The following is a 15,520-nucleotide window of genomic DNA, read 5'->3' as shown; positions in this document are numbered from 1 at the left end:
TGACATGCTTCGAAGTACAGTAATGAAATATTTAGAATTTTTTTGTCACGAAATGCGTCGTGCTCGTCACCCTTCTTTACCCTTTCGGATAGTGTCTTGAACGCACGAACAAAACGCCGCTGTTTGGAAATAACTATGGATTATTTGGGACCAAACCAACATTTGTTATTGAAGTAGAAGTCCTGGGAGTGCATTCTGACGAAGAACACCAAAGGTAATAACATTTTTCTTATAGTAAATCTGACTTTGGTGAGTGCTAAACTTGCTGGGTGTCTAAATAGCTAGCCCTGTGATGCCGGGCTATCTACTTAGAATATTGCAAAATGTGCTTTCACCGAAAAGCTATTTTAAAATCGGACATATCGAGTGCATAGAGGAGTTCTGTATCTATAATTCTTAAAATAATTGTTATGCTTTTTGTGAACGTTTATCGTGAGTAATTTAGTAAATTTTTTGTAAATTCACCGGAAGTTTGCGGGGGGTATGCTAGTTTTGAACGTCACATGCTAATGTAAAAAGCTGGTTTTTTATATAAATATGAACTTGATTGAACAAAACATGCATGTATTGTATAACATAATGTCCTAGGTGTGTCATCTGATGAAGATCATCAAAGGTTAGTGCTGCATTTAGCTGTCTTCTGGGTTTTTGTGACATTATATGCTAGCTTGAAAAATGGGTGTCTGATTATTTCTGGCTGGGTACTCTGCTGACATAATCTAATGTTTTGCTTTCGTTGTAAAGCCTTTTTGAAATCGGACAGTGTGGTTAGATTAACGAGAGTCTTGTCTTTAAAATGGTGTAAAATAGTCATATGTTTGAGAAATTGAAGTAATAGTATTTCTAAGGTATTTGAATAACGTGCCGCGCCACAGGATTCCACTGGCTTTTACGTAGGTGGGACGATTTCGTCCCGCCGACCCTAGAGAGGCTAACCAATAGTATAAGATGACCGAGTGATTACACTCTGAATGTGAAAACAGGTTGTATCTCTCCCAAACTGAAATGTATAAAAATTCAACATTATAAATCAGGTTAAGAAAACATTAGCATAGCTGCTCGCTGTATGGTGTTTGGGTCATTGTGGACTTTGTGCACAACTGTAATGGTGCTGTCAATCTGTTAGCTGCTATTAATGATTACCTCCTTAATCTGAGTAGATTCCATTCCGAGGGCACATTCATGAACGAGACACTCGTATCAGAGAGAACCAAGGTAAAGCCTTTTTTATTATTATTACTGAACATGACAATTTTTTCAAACAAATCCCTTGAAATATCAAATGAAATCAAATTGTATTAATCACATGCGCTGAATACAACAGGTGTAGACCGTACAGTGAAATGCTTACTTACAAGCCCCTAACCAACAATGCAGTTAAAAAAAGAAGAAGAAATAAAAGTAACAAGTAATGAAAGAGCAGCAGTAAAATAACAATAGCGAGACTATATACAGGGGGGTATCAGTACAGAGTCAATGTGTGGGGGCACCAGTTAGTTGAGGTAATATGTAGGTAGAGTTATTAAAGTGACCATGCCTAGATGATAACAACAGAGAGTAGCAGCGGTGTAAAAGACGGGGGGGTGGGGAGCAATGCAAATAGTCTGGGTGGCCATTTGATTAGATGCTCAGGAGTCTCATGGCTTGGGGGTAGACGCTATTTAGAAGCCTCTTGGACCTAGACATGGCGCTCCGGTACCGCTTGCCGTGCGGTGGCAGAGAGAACAGTCCTTGACTCAGTCCTTGACATAAAATTTCATATCATGGTATTTTAAACATTTCTGACGGTATTTGACGGTATTTTATGTTTTTGATTAATAAAAGTTCTAAATTTGCTTCATGAGTAGTGTGTGACTAGGGTGGCAACACATAAACTCAGAAAAAAAAGAAACGTCCCTTTTTCAGGACCCTGTCTTTCAAATATAATTCATTAAAATCTAAATAATTTAACAGATCTTCATTGTAAAGGGTTTAAACACTGTTTCCCATGCTTTTTCAATGAACCATAAACATTTAATGAACATGCACCTGTGCAACGGTCATTAACTTCCTTGGGATATGGGGCAGTATTTTCATGACCGGATAAAAACGTACCCGATTTAATCTGGTCACTACTCCTGCCCAGAAACTAGAATATGCATATAATTAGTAGATTTGGATAGAAAACACTCTAAAGTTTCTAAAACTGTTTGAATGGTCTCTGTGAGTATAACAGAACTCATATGGCAGGCCAAAGCCTGCGTAACCCCTAGCCAACAGCCAATGGCATCGCACGGCGCGAAATACAAAACCAACTAAAATACCACAATTCAATTTTCTCAAACAATCAACTATTTTACACCATTTTAAAGACAAGACTCTCATTAATCTAACCACATTGTCCGATTTCAAAAAGGTTTTACAGCAAAAGCAAAACATTAGATTATGTCAGGAGAGTACCCTGCCAAAAATAATCACACAGCCATTTTCAAAGCAAGCATATATGTCACAAAAACCAAAACCACACCTAATGCAGCACTAACCTTTGAGGATCTTCACCAGATTACACTCCTAGGACATTATGTTATACAATACATGCATGTTTTGTTCAATCAAGTTCATATTTATATAAAAAAAACAGCTTTTTACATTAGCATGTGATGTTCAGAACTAGCATACCCACCAAAAACTTCTGAAGAATTTACTAAATTACTCATGATAAACGTTGACAAAATACATAACAATTATTTTAAGAATTATAGATACAGAACTCCTTTATGCAATCGCGTTGTCAGATTTTAAAATAGCTTTTCGGCGAAAGCACATTTTTGCAATATTCTGAGTACATAGCTCGGCCATCACGGCTAGCCATTTTGAAACCCACCAAGTTTGGTGCTCACTAAACTCAGAATTACTATTAGAAAAATTGGATTACCTTTGCTGTTCTTCATCAGAATGCACTCCCAGGACTTCTACTTCAAAAACAAATGTTGTTTTGGTTGCAAATAATTCATAGTTATATTCAAATAGCTCCGTTTTGTTCGTGCGTTCAGGTCACTATCCGAAGGGTGACGCGCGAGTGCATTTCGTGACAAAAAATGTCAAAATATTCCATTACCGTACTTAGAAGCATGTCAAACGCTGTTTAAAATCTATTTTTATGCTATTTTTCTCATAAAATAGCGATAATATTCCAACCGGGCAACGTTGTATTCATTCAAAGGCTGAAAGAAAAAAATGGAGTAGTCTCGTGAACGCGCCTCTTAGTCTCACTGTCCCCAGGCTGACCACTCACAAACAGAGCTGCTGTTCTTTTCCCAGAGACAGCAGACACCCCATTCCACTTTCTGGCGGCTTCTGAGAGCCAATGGAAGCCTTAGAAAATGCCACGTTACAGCACAGATGCTGTATTTTCGATAGAGATGCAACAGAAGGACAACAAATTGTCAGACAGGGCACTTCCTGTATGGAATCTTCTCAGGTTTTGGCCTGCCATATGAGTTCTGTTATACTCACAGACACCATTCAAACAGTTTTAGAAACTTTAGGGTGTTTTCTATCCAAATCAAACAATTATATGCATATTCTCGTTTCTGGGCAAGAGTAGTAACCAGTTTAAAACGGGTACGTTTTTTATCCGGCTGTGCAAATACTGCCCCCTAGCCCCAACAGGTTTTAACACAGTGTCCAAAGAAGGGCCAGAGGTATACAGAATGGTGTCGTCTGCATAGAGCTGGATCAAAGAATCACTAGCAGCAAGAGCGACATCATTGATGTATACAGAGAAGAGAGAATTGAACCCTGTGGCTCCCCCATAGAGACTGCCAGAGGTCCGGAAAACAGGTCCTCCGATTTGACAAACTGAACTCTATCAGAGAAATTGTTGGTGAACCAGGCGAGGCAATCATTTGAGAAACCAAAGCTGTTGAGTCTGCCATTAAGAATGTTGTGATTGACAGTTGAAAGCCTTTGCCAGGTCGATGAATACGGCTGCACAGTAATGTCTCTTATCGATGGCGGTTATGATATCATTTAGGACCTTGAGCGTGACTGAGGTTCACCCATGACCAGCTCTGAAACCAGATTGCATAGTGGAGAAGGTACGGTGGGATTCAAAACGGTCGGTAATCTGTTTGTTAACTTGGCTTTCGAAGACGTTAGAAAGGCAGGGTAGAATAGATATGGGTCTGTAACAGTTTGGGTCTAGAGTGTCTCCCCCTTTGAAGAGGGGGATGACCGCGGCAGCTTTTCAATCTGTGGGAATCTCAGACGATACGAAAGAGAGGTTGAACATGCTAGTAATAGGGGTTGCAACAATTTTGGCAGATAATTTTAGAAAGAGAGGGTCCAGATTGTCTAGCCTGGCTGATTTGTAGGGGTCCAGATTTTGCAGCTGATGCTGACTGTTAGTTTTGATTTTGACCCCCCCTTTGTTCAGGGACACATTATTCCATTTCTGTTAGTCATATGTCTGTGGAACTTGTTCAGTTTATGTCTCAGTTGTTGAATCTTGTTATGTTCATACAAATATTTGCACATGTTAATTTTGCTGAAAATAAATGCAGTTGACAGTGAGAGGATGTTTCTTTTTTTGCTGAGTTAATTTTCTAAATTATTTCAATGGGTCATTCGCCATTCGGATTGTTTTAAACTGTTCAATTCAATTTCAACCTAAAATAATTTCTTGCATTTCCATCAATTTCTGCATTTCCTGCAATCATTTGAGATCATCTCCGCACTGCCACAATATGGGCAAAAATACTAGGCCTTATTTTTAACCAAATGTTGCAATTGCGATTTAGATCAAAACACTTAGGTGAACTTTCAGAATCATGGAAATAGAATGTTTATTATAATTCTGTAATTAGAATATAAATGTGGGCACTTTGAATACAGTGTTGTTTGACATGACAATGAAGGAAAATGCCATGGACGAGTTATTGTGACAGGGTAGGAACCAAAGTGATGTTCCGTGTTTCCTAGAGGACCCTATAATCTTTGTCTACATTAAATCTTTATTCATATAGCCAGCATATTGACGCTTCGCCTATTCCTCTTTGATTTAGAAGATACTGTTGCACAAACAACATGCTGATAAGGCCTCCACCAGCACTGGTATCAGGTTGTGTTAGCTAGCTACGTTTGCTCTGACTTTTATTAGCTAGCCAGATAACTAGCTACGCACTACCCTCTGTAGTGCCTTGCGGTCGGAGGCCGAGCAGTTGCCATACCGTGATTCAACCGGTCAGGATGCTCTCGATGGTTCAGCTGTAGATCCTTTTCAAGGATCTGAGGACCCATGCCAAATCTTTTCAGTCTCCTGAAAGGGAATAGGCATTGTCGTGCCCTCTTTACGACTGTCTTGGTTTGCTTGGACCATAATAGTTTGTTGGTGATGTGGACACTAAGGAGCTTGAAGCTCTCAAGCTGCTCAACTACGTCCCCGTCTATGAGAATGGGGGCGTGCTTCGGTCCTCTTTTTCCTGTTGTACACAATCATCTCCTTTGTCAGGTAGCATGTTAGTGAAACATTTAATTTCCTGTGCTCTTTGATGACGTATTTGTTTATTTCTTAACACTATATCACTATCAAAAACATTTTATACCAATTAATTCAGTTATTATCTATACCATTTGCGCGAAATATTGCTCACATTTGTAAGCATTATAGTGATTGCCTTTATCCCACAATTTCATCTCTCTGCCCTTGGGTTTGAAACTACAGTACTATATCTCAGAATAGCATACAGAGTTTCCTGCAATGATACTTTCTTATCAATGTTTTATGGTCAGCATTACCTTCAGTACAATCTGTGTTTCAGGGTAATACAATGATTATCTTGTCTTTTCACCTGAACAGATGCATTACAAAGAATGTCAGTGCTTTCAGAAAGTTTTTCACACCCTTGACTTTTTACACATTTTGTTGTGTTACAAAGTATGATTAAAATGTATTTAAGTCTCTAACAGCTTTGCACACCTGGATTGTACAATATTTGGCCATTATTTAAAAAATTCTTCAAGCTCTGTCAAGTTGGTTGTTAATCATTGCTAGAAAGCCATAGATTTTGAAGTTGATTTAAGTCAAAACTGTAACTAAGCCACTCAGGAACATTCAATGTCATCTTGGTAAACAACTCCAGTGTAGATTTGGCCTTGTGTTTTAGGTTATTGTCCTGCTGAAAGATGAATTAGTCTCCTAGTGTCTGTTGGAAAGCAGACTGAACTAGGTTTTCCTATATGATTTTGCCTGTGTGTGCTGTTTTCCGTTTCTATTTATCCAAACAGCAGTCCATAGTCCTTGCTGATAAAAAGCATACCCATAACAGCCACCACCTTGCTTGACAATATGAAGAGTGATACTTCATGATGTGCTGTGCTGGATTTGCTCCAAACATAACACTTTGTATTCAGGACAAGAAGTGAATTTCTTTGCCACATCTTTTGCAGTGTTACTTAACACTAGTCACAGCGCAATTCCATAACTACTAGAATGGTCATGACGGTCATCATGACCGTTACGTCCTCAATTATGTAAATATTCAATAATAAATTATAAATGGCTAAATTTATTTGTTAAAATAGGTCATTAGAAACCTCAGGACACCAAATGTAAATTGTAGTCAGTCAGAAAATGTATTGATTGGTCCAGAAGCGCATAGACTGTGAATACTAAAATAAGACCATAGTTTATTTTCTGATTGTAAGACAACAGTTGCCTGCACAGCTGGCTTATCAAAACCTGAACTATGAAAGTATAGACTGATGACCAGCGCAGGGTGCATTGACAAAGAAGGGAACAGATCATACCAAATATGACTTCTTCCATATCATCCTACAGAGGCCCATTCAGGCCAGGCATTTTAATTGCTATACCCTATAAGAAAGAGCAGATTCCAAGGTTTCTAATGAACCTGTTTTTGCCAAACAATTCTACAAAATTGCGCAGATGGTCTCTGTTTTCAGATACAACTTTTTACTAGAATAACCATGGCTCTGTGTGAGTTCCTCATGTGAAAAGGCTACTGGTGATGATCAGCCATTTGGGAAAAATATCCTTTCTTCTGTTAAATTACATTGTATTTTTACTGTAAAATATGCGTGTTGACTATGGCAGGGCAGGGACTGTGATTTATGCTAAATTAACAAGTTGATTTCAGCGGCATGGTGTTGCTACTAAGCACAGATAAATGCAACTCAAAACATGCTATTCTGTTCTTTTTAAATATATTGTCTTTGATCATGTTTATGACCTTCCTAAAAAAAATAGGAATGGTTTTCTTTGTGATTGTGTATATTAACACTAGAAAGACAGAGAGCATCATAATGTAGCATTTGAATCGAAATGTTTAAGTACTCTGACATTTTAAAGTCATGTCCCCCTTATCCTTGACTTTTCCCAAATACACTACATACACCTGCTTGTCGAACATCTCATTCCAAAATTATGGGCATGCATATGGAGTTGGTCCCCCCTTTACTGCTATAAAAGCCTCCACTCTTCTGGGAAGCCTTTCCACTAGATGTTGGAACATTGCTGTGGGGACTTGCTTCCATTCAGCCACGAGCATTAGTGAGGTCAGGCACTGATGTTGGGTGATTAGACCTGGCTCATAGTCTGTGTTCCAATTCATCACAAAGGTGTTCCATGGGGTTGAGGTCAGGGGTCTGTGCAGGCCAGTCAAGTTCTTTCACACCGATCAACAAACCATTTCTGTATTGACCTTGCTTTGTGCACGAGGGCATTGTCATGCTGAAACAGGAATGAGCCTTCCCCAAACTGTTGCCACAAAGTTGGAAGCACAGAATCACATAGAATGTAATTGTATGCTGTAGCGTTAATATTTCCCTTCACTGGAACTAAGGAGCCCGAACCATGAAAAAATTGCCTCAGACCATTATTCCTCCTCCACCAAACTTTACAAATGGTACTATGCAGTTGGGCAGGTAGCATTCTCTTGGCATCTGACAAAAACCCAGATGGTTCATCACACCAGAGAACGTGTTTCCACTGCTACAGAGTCCAATAGCGGCGAGTTTTACACCACTCCAGCCGACGCTTGGCATTGCGCATGGTGATCATAGGCTTATGTGTGGGTGCTCAGCCATGGAAACCCATTTCATGAAGCTCCCGACAAACAGTTATTGTGCTGACATTGCTTCCAGAGGCAGTTTGGAACTTGGTAGTGAGTGTTGCAACTGAGGACAGACGATTTTTACACGCTATACGTTCAGCACTCGGTGGTACCGTTCTGTGAACTTGTGTGGCCTACCACTTCGCGGCTGAGCCGTTGTTGCTCCTAGACGTTTCCAATTCACAATAACAGCACTTACAGTTGACCGGGGCAGCTCTAGCAGGGCAGAAATTTGACAAACTGACTTGTTGGAAAGGTGGAATCCTATGACGATGCCATGTTGAAAGTCACTGAGCTCTTCAGTACGGGCCATTCTACTGTCAATGTTTGTCTATGGAGATTGCATGGCGGTGTGGTTGATTTTTTTACACCTGTCAGCAACGGGTATGGCTGAAATAGCCAAATCCACTAATTTGAAGGGGTGTCCACATACTTTTGTGTATATGTAGTGTTCTTCTATTTAACACACTGTCGTTGTGGCTCAGTTGGTAGAGCATGGTGTTTGCAATGCCTGGGTTGTGGGTTTGATTCCCATGGGGACCAGTACAGAAAAAAAAATGTATGAAATTAATTGAAATATGCATTCACTACTGTAAGTTGCTCTGGATAAGAGTGTCTGCTAAATGACTAAAATGTAAATGTAAATCATGAACAGAACTGGAGTTCTGTTTTAGGAGGGCATGTCATTTTTTTATGGTTTTCCCTGTTAAGCACATTTTTGGTCAAACTTATTTAGGCTTGCCATAACAAAGGGGTTGAATACCTACTGACTCAAGAAGTGTTCTTATTTTTAATTAATTTCCCAAAAATTCTACAAACAAAATTCCACTTTGACATTCTGGGGTACTGTCTCACTTCTTCCTATGTTTTCATCCACAGAAGAATAATACAGAACACAGCTGTTTCTGAACTTGGTCCTCCTCTACTGTTAGCTATAATGGGTAAATCTGCTGCACAGATTAAACTGTACACTCTTAAAATAAAAAAAGCCAATTAGGGAGGGAGATATATTTTTGGGTTGTACATTTTAGTTCGTTTTTAACATTATTAAAAGGAAAATCACCCAAAAAACGATATAGTCCCAAAATGTTCTATATGTCAGCAATCAAGTTCAAGATAGTGACTTTCAAAATACAGAAATCTATCCCATATGATGCATTTTCCATCATGTGATGAATAACGCAGCATCATTTGATGCAAAATACATCATGCGGGCCAGATGTCTGTGTTTAGAAAGTTACATATCTTGAAAAAGATTGCTGACATAAAACATTTTGGGACTATATCAACAATGGACTAATGAAAGAAATACTAAAAGATAGTTTTGGGTGGAGTTTTCCTTTAATAATGTAAAAAAAAGACGAAAAAAAAAATATATATAACCCAAAAATATATCTCCCACCCTAATTAATATCATTATAACTATTACTAATATACTAATGAATGAAGAAAGAGATGCACACATTTTAAACTAAAGAAAGTACATACTGTACATCTCTTTATCAGATCATGATTGCACTGCATTTTCTTCCTTGTACAGGTGGCTGTTGCAGTAGCACATCTGTTGAAGACAAAACAGGTACATTATGTTGATTGTATTTGCTGCATCAAAATCATAATGGTGGATTTAATAATTGTCTAGTTCAAAAGAGCAAAGTAATATCTTTGGACATTTGGTCATAACTATGTGATTTGAACAACACGTTGTACAGGAGCAGACATCCAAAATAATTCTAGTGAAAAACGTTTTACTTCAAAAGTAGAAAATCCCCATGTTGTACGTTTAAAATATGATTTCTAGGATTTAAGTATTTCAGATGAAAAATGTTTTCTCAAATTATGATGAAGTCTTTTTTTTACATGAATGATATAACACCACAGTTATTGAACAGCCAAAGACATCTATCGCATCACCCCCTAAGCAAGGTACAGTAACGAATGTAAACTACACACACATACATGCTACCATATGACATACTTTTAAATAAAGTTATACCATACAGTAAGTACAGCATTATAGGAATACCTGTTATTGACTATGTATTTCCAGGTTAATATATTTGAATTATTTTGCTTCACTTATAGATGCATCAGTGCAGACCATGGAGCCGTCAACCGGTGATGACTCTATTTCTTATACAGTATGCTAATCAGGATGATAGTTTGATTGAGATGTGAGCTTTGTTATTGCACTTCTCTGTTTTCATTTTCTTTTCATTTTTTCAGATGAGAAGTTACATGAAGGTACTAAGCTATTTATTATCATTTTTTCTTACATATGGCTATTAATATTTTGTCACGTTTTCCAATCAACAACCAAGGGACAATCAGCAGTTGAAACAATAACAGTACCAGTCAAAAGTTTGGACACACCTACTCCAGGGTTTTTCTTTATTTTGACTATTTTCTACATTGTAGTATATTAGTGAAGACATCTAAGCTATGAAATAGCACATATGGAATCATGTAGTAACAAAAAAAGTGTTAAACCAATCAAAATACATGTTAGATTTGAGATTCTTCAAAGTAGCCACCCTTTGCCTTGATGAGAGCTTTGCACACTCTTGGCATTCTCTCAACCAGCTTCATGAGGTAGTCACCTGGAATGCATTTCAATTAACAGGTGTGCCTTGTTAAAAGTTAATTTGTGAAATTTCTTTCCTTCTTAATGCGTTTGAGACATTCAGTTGTGTTGTGACATGGTAGGGGTTGTATCCAGAAGAAAGCCCTATTTGGTAAAAGACCAAGTCCATATTATGGCAAGAACAGCTCAAATAAGCAAAGAGAAACGACAGTCCATCCTTACTTTAAGACATGAAGGTCAGTCAATCTGGAAAATGTCAAGAATTTTGAAAGGTTCTTCAAGTGCAGTTGCAAAAACCATCAAGCGCTATGATGAAACTGGCTCTCATGAGGACCGCCACAGGAAAGGAAGACCCAGAGTTACCTCTGCTGCAGAGGATAAGTTCATTGGAGTTATCAGCCTCAGAAATTGCAGCCCAAATTCATCCTTCACAGAGTTCAAGTAACAGACACATCTCAACATCAACTGTTCAGAGGAGACTGCGTGAATCAGGCCTTCATGGTCAAATTGCTGCAAAGGAAGCACTACTAAAGGACACCAATAAGAAGAAGAAACTTGCTTGGGCCAAGAACACGAGCAATGGACATTAGACCGGTGAAAATCTGTCCTTTGGTCTGATGAGTCCAAATTTGAGGTTTTTGGTTCCAACCGCCGTGTCTTTGTAAAACGCAGAGTAGGTGAATGGATGATCTCCGCATGTGTGGGTAGGCAGGTACCCTAGTGGTTAGAGCTTTGGGCATGTAACCGAAAGGTTTTTGGATCGAATCCCCGAGCTGACAAAGTAAAAATCTGTCATTCTGCCCCTGAACATGGCAGTTAACGCACTATTCCCCGGTAGGCCGTCATTGTAAATAAGAATGTGTTCTTAATTAACTTGCCTAGTTAAATAAAGGTTAAACAAATGTGCGGTTCAAACGTGAAGCATGGAGGAAGAGGTGTGATGTTGTGGGGGTACTTTGCTGGTGACACTGTCAGTGATTTGTTTAGAATTCAAGGCACACTTAACCAGCAGGGCTACCACAGCATTCTGCAGTGATTCGTCATCCCATCTGGTTTGCGCTTAGAGGGACTATAATTTGTTTTCAACTGGACAATGCCCCGACACACCTCCAGGCTGTGTAAGGGCTATATTACCAAGAAGGAGAGTGATGGAGTGCTGCATCAGATGACCTGGCCTCCACAATCACCCGACCTCAACCCAATTGAGATGGTTTGGGATGAGTTGAACAACAGAGTGAAGGAAAAGCAGTCAACAAGTGTTCAGCGTACGGAGGAACTCCTTCAAGACTGTTGGGAAAGCATTCCTCATTAAGCTGGTTGAGAGAATGCCAAGAGTGTGCAAAGCTGTCATCAAGGCAAAGGGTGGCTGTTTTGAAGAATCTAAAATATATTTTAATTTGTTTAACACTTTTTTTGGTTACTACATGATTCTATGTGTTATTTCACAGTGTTGATGTCTTCACTATTATTCTACAATGTAAAAAATATAAATAATTAAGAAAAACCCTTGAATGAGTAGGTTGTGTCCAAACTTTTGACTGGTATTTTTTTAATCAAATATGATATGTATTTTTATACATTAAAGGGGTCCTACAATTCTAAATCAAATAGCTAAATGATTCATGGTATTACCGTCTTAAAACACTTCCATATTTTAGCTTCGTACCCTTCCCGCTCCACCCCAAAATAAGAAAAATGTGTCATCAACAGTATGTGTGTATCTGTTTTCTTTCCTCAGTGGATGTAACTCTGGATGTGGACACAGCTCACCCTAACCTACTGATAGATGGAAAAACAGTACGCTGGATAAAGGAAACACCACAGAGACTGTGTAATGAGAATATGTTTGATGAAGATCCCTATGTGCTGGGCATTATGGGCCGTGCTTGGAGGACCTACTGGGAGGTGAATGTGGAGAAGAAGGATGACTGGGTACTTGGTGTTACCAAGGCAACAGCTAACAGGAAGGGACAATTGGTTCTCAGCCCTGCCAATGGCTTCTGGGTAATCAGGCTGTCCAATGGGGGAAGACTGAAAGCCATGGATGATAAGGAGCATGTTCTTGACAAAGATATTCCAGATAAAGTTGCTATCTTTCTAGATTATAAGGAAAAGAAGGTGATGTTCTTTAATGCAGAAGATGGTTCACACATCTACTCATTTACCAACGGACCAAGTTATGAGGATGATGTTCGCCCACTTTTCTCACCCTGGAACAATGATACAGATCCAATCAGAATTTTGTCAATTGAAACTAAACAACCTAAATCATCTAAAGCATTAAAGATCACCTCTACATCTATCAATAGGGTACTTCATTGTGATGGAGAGCTACACTTGAGTGGTCTTAACTACACTAATGATGATTAATATGCCATACATGAATAGGAGTAATTGTCACTAGAGTAATATTTAGGCATTTGCTTTATGGATATAATTGTATGATGATTTGTGCTGGTCATCAAAATGTGTCTCTTCGTCACATCTAAAAAAAAATGCAGACGCTCTTATCCAGAGTGACTTACAGTAGTGAGTGCATACAGTTTTATATTTTTTTTAACTGGTCCCCTTTGTGAATCAAACCCACAACCCTGGAATTGCAAGCACCATGCTCTACCAACTGAGCCACACAGGACCAACAAGGCATTGACTTTTTATTCTTCGTCTTCAACTTTGTTGAATATAAAGGACAGCTATTTCAGTCGCATTTTTTCCAAACCACACGGATGTTATAAATACAAATCATGCATAGTGAATAGGTAATGTTATGCCTCCCTTCATACACATTTACTGTACATTGTATTGATTTGTGAAACATAAAATACTGCTTTTAAGACTTGGATGTGTATCAGTTTATGCCTTGTGATCATGAGGATCAATCAGTTTATGCCAGCTCTTACATAACAGTGTATGTATATGGAAGGTTTGTAATAAGCCATAGTAAGTAACCTCGTACAAGCCAAAAGGCTCATAGAAGCAGGAGCCTATCTCCTGCTTCTGTAGTGAAAAGCAGCATGATTTACCAGTACACCCTCCAGACAGGACACAAGTCTATCGCAGGGCCTTATCCCAAACGCATCTCCTTGATGCTGAGAGCCAAGTAGAGACGCATCAGGTCTCATTTTTAAAGCCTTTGGTATGACTTGGTCGGGGATCAAACCACAAGGTTAGCCATAGGTAAGCACAAATTACAATGTCAAGACTGCTGTTCTGGGATCTAATAAATATTTAAAAAATACATTTGTACACAGTGTCACACCCTGATCTGTTTCACCTGTCCTTGTTATTGTCTCCACCCCCTCCAGGTGTTGCTTGTTTTCCCCAGTGTATTTATCCCTGTGTTTCCTGTCTCTCTGTGCCAGTTTGTCTTGTATGTTCCAAGTCAACCAGCATTTTTTCCCGTACTCCTTTTGCTATTCTCCTTTTTCTAGTCCTCTCGGTTTTGACCCTTGCCTATTCTGGACTCTGTACCCGCCTGCCTGACCAAGCCTGCCTGCCAATCTGTGCCTCCTGGACTCGTTTTGACCTTTTGCCTGTCCACGACCATTATTTTGCTTACTCCTTTTTGGATTATTAAACATCTAAAACTCCAACCATCTGCCTCCTGTGTCTGCATCTGGGTCTCACCTTGTGTCATGATACACAGATTTAATCATAAATTGTTTGTTTAAAAATATTGTAACAAAGTGATTTTGAAATCATGAACTTGACATGGAAATATGCAATTCAAATAGATTCTGCATGACATTTTATGATTTATAAATAAAACATTATTTTATGTGTGACTAAGGGCAGGTTTCAATCAGTTGCAGCATTAACCCGCGTTAGCCAACAACTGCATAGCTCTTGTTTTGGCAGTGTTGGAGGTGTAACTGCAGTAAGAGCTGACAAATCGGTGAGCACCTGCTCTTGTGGATCTTGTCACAAACCACTCCCCTCCTTATCCGCGTTAGTAGTTTATCCAAATATATATATATATATATATATCTCGACCGCGTTAGTAGTTTAACCAGCTATATACTGTGAAGTGATAGAAATGACATTCAAATGTAAAATTGTTAAAGGAAATGGCAGCCTACAAAAGCCACTTGGCTATGTTCTCCTTAGGCTATTTGTGCAGTTGAAAAGCACCAACAAGGCTATATTTTCACAACTAAAATTGTCATAGATAAAACATAATAAAAAAATATGAAAGACAATACAAATTATTTCTAGCCTATATTCTTTATGGGTTCTTTGAATAAGCTACGGCTAGCCAGCTAATGATGACACTTCAAGAAGCAAGTAGCCTATACGGATGATTACATTCCCCAGACAGAAATCAGGTTTTAGGAGGGGTTCTGAAAGACACTCATGGGGGTGTCCACTGAAAATTCACTAGCAACAACAACTCGGACCTAAAAGACACCCACCCATGAGCGGCCACTAAATTTGCCCAATAAGAGGCAAACCAAATAAAATACCTACACCAAACTTAAAGACAGGGAGCAAACCAAAAAGTGGAGCAAAATGAAAACAGGAAAGATTAGATAAAAGATTGTTTTTCTAGAAATCAAATAGGGAGCGCCAACTAAAAGGTGTTAACCCTCCACATCTCTCAAACCGGACAGTTTTCTCTCAATCTCTTCATTCAAAGACTCAGTCATGAACACTCTTACTGACAGTTGTGGCTGCTTTGTGTGATGTATTGTTGTCTCTACCTTCTTGCCCTTGGTGCTGTTGTCTGTGCCCAATAATGTTTGTACCATGTTTTGTGCTGCTACCATGTTGTGTTGCTACCATGCTGTGTTGTCATGTGTTGCTGCCTTGCTATGTTGTTGTC

The 15,520-nt window shown here is 38.9% G+C and overlaps 1 protein-coding gene across 1 annotated transcript; it reads left to right on the top strand.

Moving 5' to 3' along the window:
* The first annotated feature begins 1,146 nt into the window (after nucleotides 1-1,146).
* LOC115194553 (butyrophilin subfamily 1 member A1) lies at nucleotides 1,147-13,262 on the top strand. The gene is made up of 7 exons (XM_029754332.1): nucleotides 1,147-1,215; nucleotides 8,994-9,055; nucleotides 9,655-9,693; nucleotides 9,996-10,040; nucleotides 10,200-10,232; nucleotides 10,341-10,358; nucleotides 12,437-13,262. Exons 2-7 carry the CDS (start codon nucleotides 9,052-9,054, stop codon nucleotides 13,066-13,068), a joined length of 771 nt encoding a protein of 256 aa, XP_029610192.1. The 5' UTR covers nucleotides 1,147-1,215; nucleotides 8,994-9,051; the 3' UTR covers nucleotides 13,069-13,262.
* Nucleotides 13,263-15,520: the final 2,258 nt, after the last annotated feature.

This window comes from Salmo trutta, chromosome 5 (assembly GCF_901001165.1).
Source record: "Salmo trutta chromosome 5, fSalTru1.1, whole genome shotgun sequence".
Lineage (NCBI taxonomy): Eukaryota > Metazoa > Chordata > Actinopteri > Salmoniformes > Salmonidae > Salmo > Salmo trutta.
The sequence above is the reverse complement of the archived record's forward strand: the minus strand, read 5'-3'. Positions and strand labels throughout refer to the sequence as shown.

Coding starts and splice junctions, on each gene's coding strand:
- LOC115194553 (XM_029754332.1), top strand. Junction 9,694..9,995: donor ATCTGTTGAAGACAAAACAG/GTACATTATGTT, acceptor ATAACACCACAG/TTATTGAACAGCCAAAGACA. Junction 10,041..10,199: donor CGCATCACCCCCTAAGCAAG/GTACAGTAACGA, acceptor CTTCACTTATAG/ATGCATCAGTGCAGACCATG.